Source organism: Choristoneura fumiferana, chromosome 16 (assembly GCF_025370935.1).
Source record: "Choristoneura fumiferana chromosome 16, NRCan_CFum_1, whole genome shotgun sequence".
NCBI classification, from domain to species: Eukaryota; Metazoa; Arthropoda; class Insecta; order Lepidoptera; family Tortricidae; genus Choristoneura; species Choristoneura fumiferana.
Window position 1 is genome coordinate 997,545 of NC_133487.1, and position 20,046 is coordinate 1,017,590.

At 39.5% G+C, this 20,046-nt stretch overlaps 3 protein-coding genes across 3 annotated transcripts in view; 1 reads left to right on the forward strand and 2 right to left on the reverse strand.

The window, feature by feature from the left end:
- LOC141436414 (uncharacterized) overlaps positions 1-879 on the reverse strand; it is a 26,159-nt gene extending 25,280 nt beyond the window's left edge. The window contains exon 1 of the mRNA XM_074099398.1: positions 16-879. Within this exon, the coding sequence (XP_073955499.1) occupies positions 16-37 (22 nt within the window). The 5' untranslated portion in view covers positions 38-879. The remainder of the gene's footprint in view (positions 1-15) is intronic.
- RpS27A (ribosomal protein S27A) overlaps positions 1-4,555 on the forward strand; it is a 5,880-nt gene extending 1,325 nt beyond the window's left edge. Inside the window, exons 2-4 of the mRNA XM_074099407.1 lie at positions 892-1,026; positions 2,037-2,232; positions 4,349-4,555. Coding sequence (XP_073955508.1) covers positions 902-1,026; positions 2,037-2,232; positions 4,349-4,495 — 468 coding nt within the window. The 5' untranslated portion in view covers positions 892-901 and the 3' untranslated portion in view covers positions 4,496-4,555. The remainder of the gene's footprint in view (positions 1-891; positions 1,027-2,036; positions 2,233-4,348) is intronic.
- A 4,771-nt stretch (positions 4,556-9,326) lies between these two features.
- The window catches only part of LOC141436422 (protein Aster-B-like), a 56,584-nt gene continuing 45,864 nt past the window's right edge, over positions 9,327-20,046 (reverse strand). Inside the window, 4 exon segments of the mRNA XM_074099408.1 lie at positions 9,327-15,475; positions 15,800-15,929; positions 17,370-17,583; positions 18,690-18,818. Coding sequence (XP_073955509.1) covers positions 15,380-15,475; positions 15,800-15,929; positions 17,370-17,583; positions 18,690-18,818 — 569 coding nt within the window. The 3' untranslated portion in view covers positions 9,327-15,379.

The following is a 20,046-nucleotide window of genomic DNA, read 5'->3' on the forward strand; positions in this document are numbered from 1 at the left end:
TTTTTATTTACTCACCCATAATTTTTATTTGCCACATTTCTGTCACACCTGACCTGACTGAGACACTGTTCTTGTTCACTCAACAACAAACAAAACAACTGCACTGTTGTATTGTTGATCGAAGACTGTGCCTGACTGGGCCTGGCTCTAGGCTTGGATAGGTTACCTTTTTGTTTACAAGTTATTATGAAATGTTCTAGTGTCATTAAGCAATGAATCATTTTTTACTAAATGCATTAGACAAGTTGGTTCATGTTCATTAGCTACAGTAAATGTATGACCTGTAATTGACGACCCGGAATGAAGGAGAATAATATACAACCTGATGATTCATGCTCTCATGGTAAATTAATAGGAGCATAAATTATCAGGTTGTGTATTCCGGTTCGATAAATACTCGGGCGTACATTAACCGCACCCTTAGGATACTTCCTAGGAGTGCGGTTAATGTACGCTTAAGGGTCGCCCCACATTTATCGACATGGAATTGGCAAAGAAAAAAAAACCCTTAATTTTTACGCATTGAGAGCTACGGCATGGATCGGCTCGGTCGACACGTCGCCGTATTTTCGCTCTTATTGCGTAGACAATAAAGATTTTTTCTATCGGGTGCTACAGGCGTCGATACACATCTGTAAATTACAATTCTAAGAAGTAGTTAACTTTGACTATTTGTAATTAATTTCTCAATTCTCAATAACATACAATTTCTAACTAAAAACCAAGAAACTGCTGTCATAAGGCTACATTTATATTTTATAGGAACACAACTGTTAAAACAGCCTAAATCATTGTAAAAAAAGAGTATACATACCTACCTATCATTAAAGAAACGAGTTCTATTAAAATTATTGAAAGTATAGGTAATATAAGTTGTCATCGTTATTCCAGGTACACCAAGATGCAGATCTTCGTGAAAACCCTCACGGGTAAAACCATTACCCTCGAGGTGGAGCCCTCGGACACCATCGAAAATGTCAAAGCTAAGATCCAGGACAAGGAGGGCATCCCTCCAGACCAGCAGAGGTGAGCTACTGCTGCCATATTATAGCAAACATCTTTTATTGTGGTAAGGCTAGGAGCGCACCAACGACGTTTGTCATGACTGTCTCTGTCTTTACAATGAGATAAACAGAGAACACTCTCACTATGATAAAATGTCATCCATGAGCTTCTAGCCCAGTATTTAAGGGACTGATAACCTGGAGAATGTACTGGAGTCCGATAGATGCGGGCGGCGCAAGATCGGTCATTGCCAAATTCCCACTCTTGAACAAATGCCTCCCTCTTAGTAAACCTCCACAAACAACTACTTGTCAACTACATCCACTGATTCCACTGGTTGCCCTCAACTCTCATGATGGTGTTCATCCAGATAGTGGAAGGCTTATTGAAAAAAAAATACTCAAGAACTTTTTTTCCTGTTATCTGTACAATGTATGTCGAGCAATGTGGCCTGCCCAATGTCACTACAACTATCTGTCCTTATCTATCTATCTAGTATATAGTATATATTTCGGGGTTCTCGAAAACGTCTCCAACGATTTCGATGAATTTTGGTATTTAGGGGTTTTTGGGGATGACACATTGATCTAGCTTGGTCTTATATCCCTGGGAAAACGCTTATTATCGAGCTTTAGCCCGAGCAAAGCTCGGTCGCCCAGGTACTGTAGTATTATTTGAGCTAGGACACTAGTTCTTCAGCAAATTTCCATCTCCACCTCTATTAAACAAGCTCATTAAATAAATATCATGGGACACTTGACACCAATTGACCTAGTCCCAAAGTAAGCAAAGCTTGTACTATTGATACTAGGCAACGAATAAACATACTTATATAGATAAATACATACTTAAATACATATTAAACATCCAAGACCCGAGAACAAACATTTGTATTATTCATACAAATATCTGCCCCGGCCGGGAATCAAACCCGGGACCTCAAGCTTCATAGGCAGGTTCTCTAACTCTAACCACTCGGCCATCCGGGCGTCTCATTGTATTCCGATACCAAAACTGTGTCTCCGTCCCAGGTTGATCTTCGCGGGCAAGCAGCTGGAGGATGGTCGTACCCTCTCAGACTACAACATCCAGAAGGAGTCGACGCTGCATTTGGTGCTGCGTCTGCGCGGCGGCGCCAAGAAGCGCAAGAAGAAGAATTACTCCACGCCCAAGAAGATCAAGCATAAGAAGAAGAAGGTCAAGCTCGCTGTGCTCAGATACTACAAGGTTTGTGCTTGTTATATTATAACATGTGGATGGGAGATTTTAAGAAATTTTAAGAAGAACTTTATGAGTTTAAGGTTAAGCAACTCAGCTGGGTTTCATTAAGATCAGTTCAGCTGTTGAGATAAGAACTTTGAAATGTTAATTTGTTGCAACTTTTCCAAGTTGGTTAGGTTATTAAAGTAAGTACTCAATTAATAAAACGTATGTGGATACATGGAATTAAACCATAACCATTGGAATAAACCATTGTTGTCCATAAAGCTATGACTAACAATCGCAAGAATGTTAGAGATGATAAAGGTGCCGACACACTATTTAAAACCCGACGCCACGCCACGCTTGCACACGGCCTCCAACGCGTGTCAGTTCTAATCAGTCCTATAACAATTATGGTCAGGTGCAGGTAGAAACATGCGTCGGACGACGTGGCGTGGCGTCGCGTTGATTGTATGTTTCCGCCTTGATCCACGTGGAGCGGTGGCCTTGACCGTCGCGCCCACGCAGCGCCACGTCACGATAAAGTGACTGACGTTTGTGACTCAAACGAGCAAGTTGCGACAAGTTGTGTGCCGTGGTGTGACGTCACCAAGCTCGTCACATACTAACGTCGGGTCGGAGGGAACTTTGATGAGGGTTCAAATATTTGCTCACAAGTTTATGAACTCGACTGTACCTAATTTTATTGATTGAATGAGTTCTGCAGCATTCCTACTTAAAAAATATAATAAGAAAGATTCAGTTAAGTACCTACTTAGCCAACACTGTTATACCAGCTCTACCTGCACCCTACTCTAAATATTTATCTGTAAACATGTGGCATCAGCAAAAAAAGACGAGCAAACTTCCAATTTGTAAAACGACTGCCAAAAGCTTAGTAAACGAACAAGTCGCGACGCGTAGGGAATGCGTGGTTGCCTGCCCATATACATATATGTTTACTATCGAAAGTACGCATCTCTGACTCACTGGAATCTTTTCACAGAAAAATAATAATAATGAGATTGCAATGGTTGACAAGGAAACTCATTATCAGACCCAAAATCAATAAATCCGGACTCTATACGTAATTGGCCGAGCATTTGGTCTTAAAAGCCGAGCATATCTCTATATACCTGTTTTCTGTACCGCCTACTATGTTGATGCTCAATAAAGTGTATATCTTATTTCAAAGCTTTTGAAATCTGAACATAGTATTTTTCAACTTTTGACTCGCGCGGCAGTCGGAAACCTAAAGCCGGGACAGGCCGGATGAGAAAATATTTATTGAGTCAGCGTCAGGCGTTACTTTGCGCTGGTCCATATTAATGAACTGGTACCTTACTTCTTTGCTAGAACATACAAACAGTTCAGACGTAGCTGTTGTGGATGGTTTTAGCGGAGAAGCAAAGTAAAATAGTTTAGTTCAGTCCAAAATGACACATGGCAACCCTATTCCGGGACATAATAAGATGCAACGTGTGCGAGTCAGTGAACTGCGAAGCAAGTCTGTACAGGACTTCTTATTCAACGCATGTTTATAGAAATGAGGAAAAAGGTACACAAACTGTGGGGATTAAGTCGTTATTTAACGGCTATGGGCTCCCTCGGGCCCCAGAGCCGGTAAAGTTTTTAGAGGGCGATAAAAGCTGTTTATTAGGCGTGTTATGTTGACGACAACGTTGGGGAAGTAGGAAATAACGTGCCGTGAGAATAGTTTATTATTCAAAGCTTGACTTTTTATTTGGCTTCGTTCACAATAAGATAATCTTAACCGCCAAGTCGTTAGAGCAGTTATACTTATTGTTAGTATTTTTTTTCGTATGGATCACAAACGTCGTGTTTGTAATCGTGCAATGGCTGGATTTTGTTACCGTCAGAATAGTAAAGTTGTGTTACGGAAACAAGGAAATATTAAAGGATAACCTGATAGCCCTCGCAAGGCCAATTTTCTGACACAACTAATTTATTTATCTGTTTTACATAGGTACTTTTTTAATTAAAAAATAATATAAAAGGACTTTGCAACAAGCTGTCTGACCTAATTTATTAAGGACCCCAGACCACTGGTTTTTATAACTTCCCATTTGATTTTGTGTATCCTCGTAATATCAATTTTAACATAGCCTTTTGTCGTCAGGTCGACGAGAACGGCAAGATCCACCGTCTCCGTCGCGAGTGCACGGGCGAGCAGTGCGGCGCCGGCGTCTTCATGGCGGTGATGGAGGATCGCCATTACTGCGGCAAGTGCCACAGCACCATGGTCTTCAAGGACGACGACAAATAGGCTAAGTCTAGTGTTACTCGACCGCTGTGAATGATGGATTAAAAGTCTTGACACAGTGTCGATTGTGGTTTCATTTTTTGTTTCAGTTAAAGGTCTGATTACACCGTATATCATGACCGTAATAGCGGCGTGTCAGGCAAAAATATGTTCTTTGCATTGAAAAGTATGAGACTATCGGTCATGGCCATGATACGGTGTAGTAGTAGACCTTTACACTAACCTTTTCCCGCGGCTTCGCAAGTTCGCACGCTTAAACCATTAGTTACGCGTGCTGAATTCCCGTGGGAATTCCCTAAAATGACACCGTGGAATTCATTGACGTTGCAAAAACACGCTGGCGTGAAATTTAATGTTTATAGTCGTAGCGGTTGAAATTCGAGATGTTTCCGATCCCGTGGGGATATTGTGATAAAGTGGCGTATGTTATTCCAGTTATTTGAGATATCTAAATCTGCGTAGCTATTTCCATGCAAATCCGTCCATCCGTTTTATTGTGTAAAATAACACACGCATATTAATTTAATATTTATAATATTAGTAGGATTTGCTGTTTATTGGTGCTACAGGCGGGTGTGGTTAACGTTAGGATCCCGTATTTATCGACTCTGAATGATTGGAATTAGGTCGAGCGAATTATATTCGATCATTCTGGGTCGACATTACTAGAGCTCGCGATAGGGTCTCTCTCTCTCTCTAGCTTGTGATGCGACATAACACAAGCCGTCATACCACTGCATCATACTACTTTAGCAGAACGTCTTTGCTATCGTAATGTCCGTGTCCGTTTGACAAGTTAGACATTTGTGTCACGTTTGCGATTGGTCAACATAACCATAATATTGTGCAAGGTCCGTCCGGAACTCCGGATTGCTACCACTCATCTTGCTCGCTAATCCTGCCGTGAAGCAGTGTATGCACTGTTGCGTTTCGGCGTGGAGAGTAAGGACAGCCGGTGAAATTACTGGCACTTGAGGTATCCCATCTTAGGCCTCTAGGTTGGCAACGCATCTGCAATCCCCCTGGTGTTGCAGGTGTCTATGGGCGGTGGAGATCTCTTACCATCAGGAGACCCACTTGCTCGTTTGCCATCCAGTCGAATAAAATTAAAAAACTAAATGAGCTAATCGCAATCAAGACTGCAGGGCTACCACAAAACTCGAAGTTCGTGTCGTGCGGTCCCGCTCGCTCTCTTATTAACCTCCTAAGTCCTGGCCGAATTTACTTTATAAAGTACAAATTGTTCATTGAATAAAGAATTCTTAGAATTTTGAAATAATGTCCAAAATAACAAACCAACGTCTAGGTCGTACGCTAAGTTTGTTAAAAATGTCAGGACTCCGAGGAGGTTCAATAGTATAAGTGTCAGAGGGACCGCACGACACGAACTTCGAGTTTCGAGTTTCGTAGTAGCCCCGCTGAACGTCTAACGGACCTTACCTCACGATACTAACGCCATCTAGCGATATTTCGATTACAGAAACCCTCATTAGACCTTAGTCATTTATGAATAGAGAGCGGATTTGAAGTAGCGATTACAAGTTTAATATGGATAAGACTGGTACAAGTAAATATTTATTTTTAACAAAAAGGTGCGTAATTAACTGGATCTATTGTGTTTGAGCTGTATAAAACTCCTTTAGTTAGAATAAAATATATTTCTGTACATATAGTTTGTTGCAAAAAGAACATTTATTGAATTTAATTATCTCTAGGATTGCATTGCGGTAAGAAAGTAAAGTAAGTAATAAAACCATAAAATAACAAGATGTCTTCTAATAAATAGTTCTATTTATCTATCTAAACATTCGCATTAGTCATATCCATATTAAACTTGTAATCGCTACTTCAAATCCGCTGTTTATGGAGCTTCAAATCACAGTCTGCACTACGAAAGAGGTAAGTACAAGAGGTGGTGAACAATGGAAAATGAAATAAATAATTTGAGTTAAATTCCTCTGTTTAATTTCAATACCCCAGTCAGGTGTGGCTTAGTTGTTTAACGCAGCTGCTATCTTTCAAAATTTAAAGATAAATAAGATATCGAGTAGAAATAGATACTTTTAAGAGTGCGTTAGATGATAAAGCCACTGGACTTAATCCCCTATAATACTAAGGGCCTCTGCTAACGCGCGCGGGTGTACGGCTTGGCGCGAGCGCAGCGTGCTTGTTTCATGTCGTGTAATGCAGTGTTGCATGTGAGCAGCGCTGTGGGGGTGGGCCCTGGCCCTATACCACGAAGTGCAAAACTCTAACTTCGTATGTTGCCGTCCCGCTGACGCTTATGTCATTTAATACGCAAGTGAAAGGGGCGGTGCGACACGAACTTCGATTTGCGAGTTTCGTAGTAGCCCCTCTGCTCTATTGACCCGTGCACCAGCGTGAGTTAGCGAAAGCCTTAATGAACTAACAACGAGTACCAACAGTGGCGCCTACAGAGGCAACCTTGGTAGTGCACCTGAGATCATAGGAGGGCTATAGTCAAAATACCACGCACAGGACTTATCACGCTAACACACGAGCAATATTTACCTCGACGTTTCGGCAACATTACAGTGGGTTGAACGTCGAGGTAAATATTACTCGTGTGTGTTAGCGTGATAAGTCCTGTGCGTGGTATTTTGACTATGTGTGAAAATCACGAAAGTTTACGACGTTATATAGGAGGGCTAGTTCGAATGTGACCAGAAAAATATGGCGGTTAAAACGCTCGAGTAATCGCAGAGAAAATAACTGGAGATTCATCAGGGCGGCGTCCAGTGCTGTGGTTATTGTTGTGGTAGGTATTATGGCAATTATGTAAGGGGCAATGAATGCCTGTGTTTTGACACAGTTTTGCCTTTCGAAAACTTGTCCTCCCTTTTTTTCCGAACAAAACGAGACTACGCAAACTGTGGTTGCTCGATGTTTTTATGGTACGGTTTTAAGGTGTATTAAATATGATTTTAATCTAAACTTTGTTTTCACGCCCGTAATAACAGACTTTGAAAGCCACACTTAAAAACCTCACGCAACAGTGCGCCATCTAGTGAGACAAAAAACGATAGCCCTCATTGAAATAAGAAATGCTGTACTTGTTCTATTCTTTTCGTGGATGTACCGTCTAATGTTAGCAACCGAAGTCACCTCTAATATATACTTCGTTTTTTTAGCATTTGAAAAACGTAAACAATCTTGAAAAGTTTATTTTATTGAAAAACGTTTTTTAAAAAAAAGTAACTATTACATTACACCATAATGTCCTTGCTAATGAGGGTTTTCACAGAGGCGAAATATCACTAGATGACGTTAGTATCGTGAGGTCGTTTAAAATTGCTCGTGAACTAAACAAAAATCAGTAGTTTCAAACTTTTCTTTCTTCTTTGGTAAGCCTTTTAGGTTACAATAGTTTAGAATTTTATTATACGTAAAATCTTTATGTGCCTCCAAAACGTTGCCAAGCAAAATAAATGTGAACCGGTAACTGAAACACGTTTTTTGAAGTTAACATTATAGCGTCTTTAAGATTTGTGCGTTATAAGAGAAGTTCTAAGAAGGAAGGTTGTCCTTAAAGTTGTACATTTGCTTTACATGAGATCGCAGTGGGAATCGAAAACATGTTTAAGCATCCTTTAAAAGAGCTTTGTGCCTTTCATCTCAGCGTGGAACCGCCGCACTGCCCCACACTGTGATACAGTACTGATAACTGATTGACAAAGTGCTGTTAAACAATTTTAATAAATTGCTATTATGCTGCAATGGCGTAATTTCTTGAAATTGGTATGGTTTTTTCTTGATTCTGGTGAAATTTATGGATATGATGTTTAAAGTTTTAGATTTTCGTCTACAAAAGGCCTAGGTATTTGACGACTCGGGCGATGAATAGAGTTACAATTATAAGGGTTTGAAGAAAGTCAGGACTGAGTGAATTTTTGGTTTGGGATGAAAGGGAGTGTTTCGAGCAGCGGTTTTTGTGAAAGCAGAGAAATTTAGTTTGTTGTAATTAATATTCAAAGGTTGTTCACGAAACCAGTCTGATAAGTTTTCAATTCCCTTTTCTGTTTGCAGCTACAGTATTTTTCCAATTCTGATCATTAAAAAGAATCCGTGTTCGTCAGCATAAAGATTATGTCAGACTTTTTTATTTGGAGAATTGAGGATGTCATTCATATAATTATAAAAAGCGTGGGCAAGAATTTACCCTGCGGTACACCGAAATTAATTATGTTCGTGTGGCTGTTTATAGGTCATACCTAACCACTTGTTTTCTCTCAGTGAGATAGCTTTCGAACTAGTTTTATTCTTTCGTGGATGTACCGTCTCTAATGTTACAACCGAAGTTACCTCTAATATGATACTTCTTTTTTAGCATTTGAAAAACGGTAAACAATCTTGAAGTGGTTTTTTTAAAACCGTTTAAAAAAACAGTAACTATTACTTGACACCATAATGTCCTTGCTATTGAGGGTTTTCACAGAGGCGAAATATTACTAGATGGCGTTAGCATCGTGAGGTATGTTTGCTCGTGATTGGTTAAAACACTAATGAAACAAATCGCAAACGAAACGTTCAACGGATCTTCACGATGCTAACGCCATCTAGCGATATTTCGCCTCTGTGAAAATTATCATTGTTACAATTTGCTGTGACTTATTTTTCAAGTGTTTTTCAATAAAAAGAGACGTCAAGATCGCTTACCTTCTTTCTTTTTACGAAGTATAGTCCAGCCGTGACCATTCTGGACAATTTTCTATGAACAAAAATGGTTTCTTGATGTTAGACCATCATCGAGAATGTTCTACGCGTCAAGGATGGGAAGGCTGTGGTAGGTATTCTATTTGAAATCAAACAAACCTTATAAATTTCATTTAAAATATTTATTTACTCAATACTGAGAATAGAATTGCCTTAGTTAATGTAGCGTCGCCGCCTCTTTATAACTATAATACGGAATTTGTGCATTCCTGTCTAGAAACGGTCGCAGCCATCAACGTAGAGGACGCCATGCCATCTAGTGCCAGTAAAACTATAATACAAACATGTTAATAAGGCCTGTTGCCGGAATCCAGTCTGTTGACTTGATTCAATTGGCAACTGCCGACCATACAACAATCACAGCTAGCGTGCAATTTTGCTGACTGCCATGGAAAAATGGACTGGAATACAAGTCTGTCTATACCTGCGCATAAATTCGACATTAACCCCGTTTCACCATCACCATCCATTGATTAAATTTATTTGGCGGATAAATGTGATGCCGTCTCTGTTTGTTTTGTTCGAATAGACGGAGACGGCATCACATTTATCCGTCAGATAAAATCAATCAATGGGTGGTGAAACAGCCCCTAAGAGTAGTTATAAATTAAATTTAGGCATTATCTTTGTACCTGTAAAATTTTGGCATTAAGCACAACAGTTTTGGCACATGGCTATTTTATTTAGATATTGTTATAACGTGCAAAATTTTTTTTTCTTATTTTTATCTGTAACATTGGTATTATTTGAGTAAAACGAGTTTTTTGACTACCCGCATACGACGGGTTAGTTTTTTATTGATTGTTGACACTGTTGTATGTAACAGTAACAGCCAAATAAGACTAGCGAATGAAACACGGCACCCAAACAGCACGATTTCTGGTCTTAAATACTAATGCAATCGCAGTCCAACTTGGAAACCAACAAGTTTGGCGTGGCTTTAGGGGCCTCGCCTCAATTGTATCTAATTATCTTTGGTTCATGTAAAAATATGTCGTCTAATGTGTGGTCGCCATAATAGGGCTCATGAAATGTAAATTCATTTGTTTTAGACTAAGACCCTGTAAGATCATGTGTGTGGAAAATAAATAAATAAATATCTTGCTGACGCCAAATTTAGGTCCTGCGCCGCCATTGCCAACAAGTGCATGCAAATAGCGCCTCTACGAAGATCACAATACGACCTCTAATGCAAAATTGGCAAGGTGATCACTCATTTCCAAATGCACGGATCAAACCTGTTACAACTAATAGGAATCTACTAATCTTTGTCAGCTCTAACATCATTATTTATATCATAATTTATTATCAAATTATATAATAATATTCTCAGATCTTTCATATTACTGGAATGGAATACAACTGCACTACAAAACTAATTCATCTGATATTTATTAAATAAAAAAGTGACGCAAATGTTTCAAAATCAAAACGATAAATTATAAATAATGATAATTGACACAATTTATACTATTTTTATCTAAATAATTACAAACAAAAAGGATAAAATATAAAATCAAAAAGCACCGCAGTCGTAGAAATGTACAACCACATTATAATATATTTTTACAATAGGAGATCGCAATCTATAATACAAAAATGAAAAATTACAATTTCAAACAGGATATAATTTCTCTTATAATATAATACTCTTTTTACCTAATAACGCTTCTGGATATATATGTACTATAGCTTCTTTATTTTGCATTTGATGGATATATTTCTCTATTTTGGTATACTAAATTTATTATCGGGGAGTTAATTTTAACTATTACATCTAAACCCTCGAAAGACTTACGCTAGTTGACACATAATCAAATCAAAGCCGCGAGGCATTTACCGCCCTATCACCGAAAATGCAGTCACCTAAATAACAAAAGAAAAACAAATAGGAAATTAGGAGCGTAACTCCATTTACTTCATACATAAATGCTTATGTATCAAATTATTATTATACAACAGCCGCATGATCCTACACTTAAAAATTAAATAAATTCCAATGAGGGCTATCGTTTTTTGTCTCACTAGATGGCGCACTGTTGCGTGAGGTTTTTAAGTGTGGCTTTCAAAGTCTGTTATTACGGGCGTGAAAACAAAGTTTAGATTAAAATCATATTTAATACACCTTAAAACCGTACCATATAAATATCGAGCATGCCACAGTGTTGCATAGTCCCTGTTTTGTTCGGAAAAAAGGGATGACAAAGGTTTCCGAAAGACAAAACTGTCTCAAAACAGACATTCATTGCCCCGGAACGCATATTTGCCATAATTAATTTCAGATATTGCAAAATATTCCCAAAATTATTCTAATTATAGATAAACCCGCGTAGCTCACCCAAAAACTATGAGATTTGACATTTCGGAGACCTCACGCTACACTAGCGCCTCTAGCGGCGAATTCATTCGCGATAGCCCTCATTCACATAAATGCTCGACGTCACCGATTTAAAAGTAAACATTTACAAGAATTGCCAGGAGAGTAAACTTATGTAAATTATTGTTTAATAAGTGGCAACACATTGTCGTCAAACCTGTACGTGATTTTGGCAGCAACATCGAATACTGCCATTTTAAAATTTCAAAAGAAAAGTACTTCCCACCTTATCCAAAGAATAATGGTAAGTACATTATTTGTACAGTTTCATTTCAGATTTAGGAGTAGATAGTAAGTTACTAAAAAATAACTGACGTAATAAATATTACGTGAGGGTAGGACGCCGTACTGTACAGCCAGCGACACTCGATTACCTAATCGTGGACTTACCGCGGTGCACGAATGGAGAAGAGTTAGGTCGGTGACTGTACAAGTAACACTCACCTGAGAAGCATTACAGTCTACCTTCCTTTGCAGCTTTGCAAATTAAACTAAGGAATTTTAATCGTCGCAGCGAATAAGTTTTATTGCTTCGTTTATCAAATTATAATGGCAGGTCTAATTTATATTCTATTTTTACTAACATGATTCAAATGACAGATGCCAAACTGACGGAACTTGAGTCCCTCCTACTGATACGCAAACTATCGATACTTTTGCATGTACCTAGTGCTAAAAGTGGCAATAGCATTATTTGTTAGTTTAAACGTTACGCTATAGAACTGAAAGTCTTATTTGAATTTTAAAGCCCCCCCCTTACGCGCCAGTGTATTCATAGACAAGGAATATTGCTTTGACTACATTTTTTTTACCTTGGATTTAGTTTTAGAAAGGATTTTAATTTTACCCTGTTGTCAAACAGTTACGCATAATTTTGTATGCAACAGTCTTAGTGTGTTATTTAGAAAGGTTACATGTGCTTGCAAAGTATCAAATTATACTTTGAAAACTGACGATCCTTTTCATTCCGCGACTGTACCTGGGTAGGGTTACCATATCAAATTGGTAAAGTTAGAACCAACACCCGGACATTTACATTACCCTGTAGTTAATAAATTATTACTCAATAAAGTTTTAGTTTTTGGAGATAGTCGCGGTCTATACTAAATCCTACAGGATGTCAAATGTGCAAATATGTGTAATGTTATTACCTGTGAATTATTAAAAACTGTCAATGCATAACATTTGCAATTCATTTAGAAATTCGGATAAACTAAAAAACCGGAGAAAGACCAAGAGTTCGGACAAGTCTCATAATTTAACATCTTTCTCAGCCACAATGGAAGTTACAATGTAATACTCAGGTAGGGACTATAATGCAACGCTAAGCACTTTTACGTCATCATACAATTACAGGAATTAAAATTAAATGTATCTACTTATCACAGTGGGGTTCTGTGAGGTTTTCAGCTACAAGTGGGCAGGGTGTCTTTGGTGAATGTGAGGCCTTATTGTCAAACAAAATTTGAATCACAATCTTTTCACCACTTCTTTCTCTCACATGGCATGAGACGAGGGTAGAAAGAGATGAATGTTAGACAAAAAGGCATCTGTTTAGAGAACGCTTAACCGATACAGGGGCTGGGAAATTTTATCCATGCAAAAAGGATTGCTGTTGGGTCTGAAAGATGCTCAATATGTCGATAAGCGTAACATGTAAAGCCGAGTTTAGACTGGCAAGAAAAATCGCGCAAGTTGTCGTACATTGCGGCGCTCGGATGACCACTACAAACTCGGTGGCTTTACGGCCTCGCAACGTAATGTAACTTGCACGATTTTTTACTTCTCGGCTCGGCTCGGCTTAAGGCTGGCATTCCATTGGACAAATATTATGAGTGGGAGGAAAACGAGCATGCGGATCATCTGATGGGAAATGATCAATACCCTACCGCCCATGAGTACCAACAACTCAAAGAGTCATTGGTCTGTTGCTGGACTTTAAGGAAAGTATAGCCATTTAAGTTATTTTACAAGCTTTTTAGCTGACTGTATTTTGTCATCTAATTTATATACCAAAATTTAAATACATCTGGAGTAAAATTCGATTTGCAAAATTTGTCTTCCATGTGCACCAGCAGGGTTACTTTCAGAAGGACGCATTGCATCTTTCATCTGCATATAGCGAGGTGTATTTATATGTTCATTATGTATCTGACTTGTTCTACGTACATATTTTCATTTACATCACGGGGGTGCAAGTACACCCCCATCCCGGCGCCCATAAACGACCTCTAAACTAAAACGCTTGTAAAAATGGAACGCCAGCCCTAAGTCTACGAAATGTCGCTACGAGTACATATTAAACCAACCAATCGACAAACGAGAAAATTGTAGCTGTGCTAACAGCCCAAGAACCAAGAAAGCAACACGCAAGTGAGATACAAATATAAAAGTGGTCTCACTCTACCGTATCTGTGTTGTTAGTCAGCCATGCACTGATTTGAAAACCTCTAGCAGATATTTTTAAACACCGCGTGTGGAATTGTGGCAACATTGGCACTGATTTTTATCCTAAATTAGGTACGTGATGATTAAAATTTGCCCTGACGTTTCGTCTACATAATTATCGTCGAGGAAAAGTCGGGTAGTTTATAAAATATATTTTTGGGTGATCAGTCCCCGGAGCGCGTAGTAGGTAAGTATGAGTAAAAAAATATCTGAAAAGTCTATATATACATTATTAACTTTTTTTAAACCATATTTTGTGTTTTGGTGTTTTTCTAAGTATTTTTGTTTGCTAATGCCACCACAATACTACGAAGTTAGCGATGAATAATCTTAATAAATTTAAGCTAACACGAAACATACGTTTTTTTTTTACCACGATTCATGATCGTAATACATTTGAATAAAAGTCTTTCCTAATTTGGATATTCAAAGCTTACTTATTTATAAACCACACATTTAGATTGAGCAAAGGATCACAAATACATCATACGTCGATGTAAAACATTGATCATTAAATCCTCGACAACAATAGTCGATGTGCACGAATATATAAGTGCTTCCGTGTAGTCAATCACTACGGATATAGTTTGCTGTCGATATGCGCCGGTAGAGGCGCTGCCAAATTAAACATCCCATAGTAATTGAGAACACAACGAAAATAAATGTTTGGTCGTGTCAAAATTTATATTAGGCCGAGAATAAACGCTTGTAGCCTGCACATTTTTGTGCAAGAACTTCATAGAAATAAGACAAGCATGTAAGCTTGTGGAACGAAAATATGCAAGCTACAGGCAGGTGTGTTCTCGGTTTTAGAAGACCATTATCGACACACAAATCGCAGGAAGTACACAAATTTGCGAGAATTATGCCAGAAAAGCTATGGTAAGTGTTTCAGGGATATAAAAATCATTTTTGTTTTAGCAATTTTGTGCAAATTCCCCATTCACTTACCTAACATGAAAATATTACTCTGAGAAGGAATCGAACGCCGTCCAAACCCGAAGGTGGCTTGCAATATTCAAATGTATTACGCAGAATCCGCGCACTGCCCAAAACGTTGGACACAACACGGCCAATGTTCCAAGTTATGTGGCCAACATATTCTATCACGTCGGACACACTTTATGGCCAAACTCAGAAGTTGTTGAACCATGAGTTGCTAATATGTGACTCATAAGGTCACGATCCGTTTTGGCCATAAATTCAAGCATGCGACCGTACTTTGTCGAGTTAACCTCGCCAGGGTGTGGCAAACCTTTGGACAAATATTGGCCGGCATGTTTCACCATGTTGGGCCAAGCGTGAGCGGCGCGCGGCGGGCGGGCCGCTCAGAGGTCGGCTCGGCCCGCGCCCGTTGGGGGTTCGTCTTCTTTCTCTAACGTCGGTTTGATTGTTTCTAGGAGTTTTACTAGAGCTTGTTCCGTCTGAAAGGAAAATATATTTCACATGTTATATCTTTAAACGAGAGATTATATTTATTGATTTCTATCGGGGACCTGGTAAACGGCTCTTAACTCAAAGCAGCGCCACCTGCCGGGTCCAATTATATTTTAAAACCATCCAGGAACCTATTGAAATATACACACAAAATTTCATCCAACGGTCCAGCCATTAAGGAAGAGTTAGGTGACAAAACACGGGTACAGAAGAATGGGTCCAACAACTTTTTCTTATACCATCAGCCAAATATAGGGTCTACCACCCTAAAGTTGATAATCGTTTGCATGTCATGAAACAATACAGGTTACCTGTTGCAGGTGTTGCCTGGCGCGGTCGAGGGCGTGCCTCCAGGCGACCAGCTGCGAGCGCTGGCGCCGCGAGTGGCTCTCCAGAAGCGACGACCAGTCCGCCAGCGACGCGCCGCTCAGCGAGTTTATCCTGAAATAATGACAGCACGATCAGAACCAAGTCCAATATTATCTGTTTTTATTAGCATCTTATTTAAAAACACTTGCCACGGATTGAACCTTATAAAAACTAGCCGCTAGCCACAACTCCGTTCGCGTAGAATTTGGTTTTCACTATCCCGCGGAAACTATGTATGCAATTTTCCGGGATAAAAACTATCTTATATCCTTCCCCGAGACGCAAACTATCTGTATACCAAATTTCATCTAAATCGATGCATTGGTTAAGACGTGAAAGTAACAAATAAACAAACAAACAGACTATGCAGGCATGGCTGTGAGATGCGCACGATGTATCATTAACTATAATGTTGTAATATACTTAACAGCCGGTGTCGATGAGCACGGCGCGATGCGCAAAGTAGCCGTAAATCCACCCTCAAGTTTAAAAATAAAAATGTAACCAAGGACCGCGGCGCGCCGCGCCTGCGCAGCCGGCATAGTGTTAAAGTATTCAAAATAGTGAATGAGAGTTCTACACTTTCTGCCAACAAACTGCTACGCAGTTTGGCAGAGGTTATAGTAATAAGTATTCTGTACTTCTTTTTGTTTTTTTATTTGAGTAATAAAAATAATAATAAAAAAAAACTTACAAACTATCGCATTTATAATATTAGTGGGATTACACACTATACTTTTATAGCAAGGAGACCAGATGGCCGGTGGGGCGGCCAAGTTATGGAATGGAGACGGCGGATCGGCAAGCGTAGCGTATCATCCCATTAAGAGCGTTTATACCTGCTGAGCTGGCAACATTGCATTTTTGTTAGTTTTTCTCGATTATTCCATAAAAGTTGAATGAAAATTGAAAATGTTGTCTGATAGAACACTTCTTAATATATAAGTTAATGTGTCTACTCCACCCTTTCGAACCCAGCCGAGTATGAAAAGAGTAACGAAAATGGACTTTATGTACAAGTTCAAAATTCAAATGTAAGAGTTATGACAGTGGACCTTATGTACAATCCATGTCAAATTCAAATTCAAATATAATTAACCCGCACAATTGTATCGGCTGGGTTCGAAAGGGATAATTATTCGTGATAGACTTTTATATTCCTTAAAAACGAACTAATGTTTATGACCGGTTTTTAAACAAAATAAAAGTCTATCACGAATAATTATTGGAGTAGACACATTAACTTATATATTAAGAAGTGTTCTATCAGACAACATTATTAATTTTCATTCAATTTTTATGGAATAATAAAAAAAAACTAACAAAAATGCAACGCTGCCAGCTCGGCAGGTATAAACGCTCTTAACGAGATGGACGGATGACCTGGTCAAAGCTGCGGGTTCAGTGGATGGAGGCAGCTTGCAACCGAAACAACTGGAGGTCTATGGAGTCAGTCATATCCACCAGTGAATGACCTACAGCTGACATAATAAGCGAGCCCCAGAGCCCCACCTGGCCTGCAGCTGCGCGGCATCCAGCGGCGCCGTCGTCGCGTGATGCAGCCGCCAGTACAGCAAAGCGTTTATGAGCAGCAACAGCACCAGAATGCCGGCGAGCCAGCCGCCGCCGCCGCCGCGCGACGCCGCGCGCGATACACTAGCGCGCGGCGCTAGGATCGCTGCCGTCGGTTTGACGACCGACGCTGTCGCCGTTTCTACAGAAGATGCTGAAAAAATAAACTGGCATGTGGAAAATATGCAATATGCAACTGGCTCGCTCCCACTGAGCCTCTTTTCAGACGATGCAACTGTAAAATAACCTAACCAAAAAATACAAGCTTTTTTTGCTGAATGAACTAAAAGAACTTCCTTGCTCACCCGCGACCTCACGATAGCTAAGCTTATGCAAAATATGCGTGTTCATGCAGTTCCTCCATCTCCACACTGTAAGAACACACACAAATCACACAAACCCATCTATCACCACACCACACTACTCTGACGCGTTCCAACTCAACCAGAGCTCATCTTCAGAGTGACACAACCGTACACCATGCTACCAGTTAGAGTACAACTGGTAGCATGGTGTACGGTTGTGTCACTCTGAAGATGAGCTCTGGTTGAGTTGGAAACGCGTCAGTGTAGTTCTTTTAGTTCATTGATATGGACCTCCGCAAAGTAACGCCTGATTCAATAAATTTTTTTTTTTGCTGACTTTACTTTTTGTTGACTGTACTTGCATTGTCACCCAAACAACATTTGCATACCAAATATTGAAGAGTTCCGTCCTGCGGAGACGATCCTGGCTGGACTACCAGGATGTCACTATTAGGTTATTGTATTGTCACGCGATTTACATAAGTATTATAAATTTCAAGTCAATCTGACTATTGGAAGTGGGTCAAATTTAACTTGCAAGATTTGATTACAGACAGACAGACAACGGGACAGGTGAAACTAAATAAAGGTTACAGTACGATTACATGGAGTTAACACTTGACAGATGGGCGTGCCTTCACTCGATTTTCAACTTTGAGCTCATACAAAAAAAAACGGTTTTTACATAATCTGTAAACGTGGGTAGCGGTATACTAAAAATGGCTTTATTTGTATGACGTCAAAGTTGAAAATTGACTGAAGGCACGCCCATCTGTCAAGTGTTAACTCCAAGTAATCGTACTGTAAGATACATTTTAATGAACTTAAACAATTACTTTGCTCACCCGCGACCTTATGATAGCTACGTTTATGCAAGAAATGTGCGTTCATGCAGTTACTCCACCTCCAAACTATAATAACACACAAATCACACAAACCCAAGTTGTCGACTTACTGGTGACGCGTCTCGTGCGGCGGCCCTTCCGCTTGGCGGGGGCGGCGCCCTCGGCCTCCGCCAGTAGCCGCGCTTCTAGCATGCGCGTGAAGTCTTCCAGACCCGACATAGTGTTCTTTTCTAGGAAAGCTGACAAAATGAAAAACAACATTAGTGATTGGACACGGCAACCCACAAACTGTGAGCCGTTATCACAGAATATATAATAGTACTAACGTACAGAATGGCCACGCTCCGCCCCGCACCGGTTCGAGTTACCCCACCCCTCAAGCGCAGATTGCAGGAAAACCGCAGGAAAGCAGTCGGGTGCGCGACGCGATGTATGTCGGCCGCACGGCACTAAGTTCGGGAGCAATAATTTTGCGAAATGGTAACGGTACCCTACCTACTTCCTTTTTCTAAATAAATAATTATTTCTGAAATTATCGCGATTAATAGATGAAATAAATACCTACCGAATAATTCGTTTAACTTTGTAGTCGTATATCTATTGTAATTGAAAATAGTAATGCTTATACACAGACAGACACATTTTAATTAGGTTTAAATAAATAGGTAAGATTAACGATTACATTGATTTGCACTATCTAAGCCATACCTACGTATAAGTACGTTTAAATGTCATTGGTAGCACTTATTAGGGTTTTGCGATAGTCAGCCCTGTGTGTCTTACGCACACATTGACGCGTGTACAGACGTCGTCGTGCCTATGTAGATTCAAGGACGCGTATTTTGTACGGCGTGGCCGCCCTGTGCCGTTATCCTAAATTACTAAATAATAATGTTAAGGGCATTCCACCAGAGCGAGGCGATGTGCGAGGAGTGTGTTTTTCATGAGCCAATAGAAGCGCTTCATTTACCTATCCTCGCTCAGCACATCTCTCGTGGAAACAGTTCAGTGGGCGAACGGACTCCATAATATTTTTTAAATTGTAAGGTTAGAACGAGATAGGAGGATTGCGGAAGCTGCAATGCGCGAGGTCATTCAGATAGGGAACCACCTTAAGAGCGTTTATACCTGCTGAGCTGGCAACGTTGCATTTTCGTTAGTTTTTCTCGATTATTCCATAAAAATTTAAAATGTGGTCTGATGAGAACTCTTCTTAATATATAAGTTAATGTGTCTACTCCAATAATTAATCGTGATAGACTTTTATTTTATTTAAAAACTGTTAATTAACATTTTGTACGTTTTTAAAGAATACAAAAGTTTATCACGAATAATTATTGCAGTAGACACATTAACTTATATACCTAGTGCCATCCATGAAGACGCATGATTTTGTCAAAATAAGACATTAATGATTGCAATGTGAATGACTCTACCTATTGAGAAAAGTTCTATCAGACCAAATTT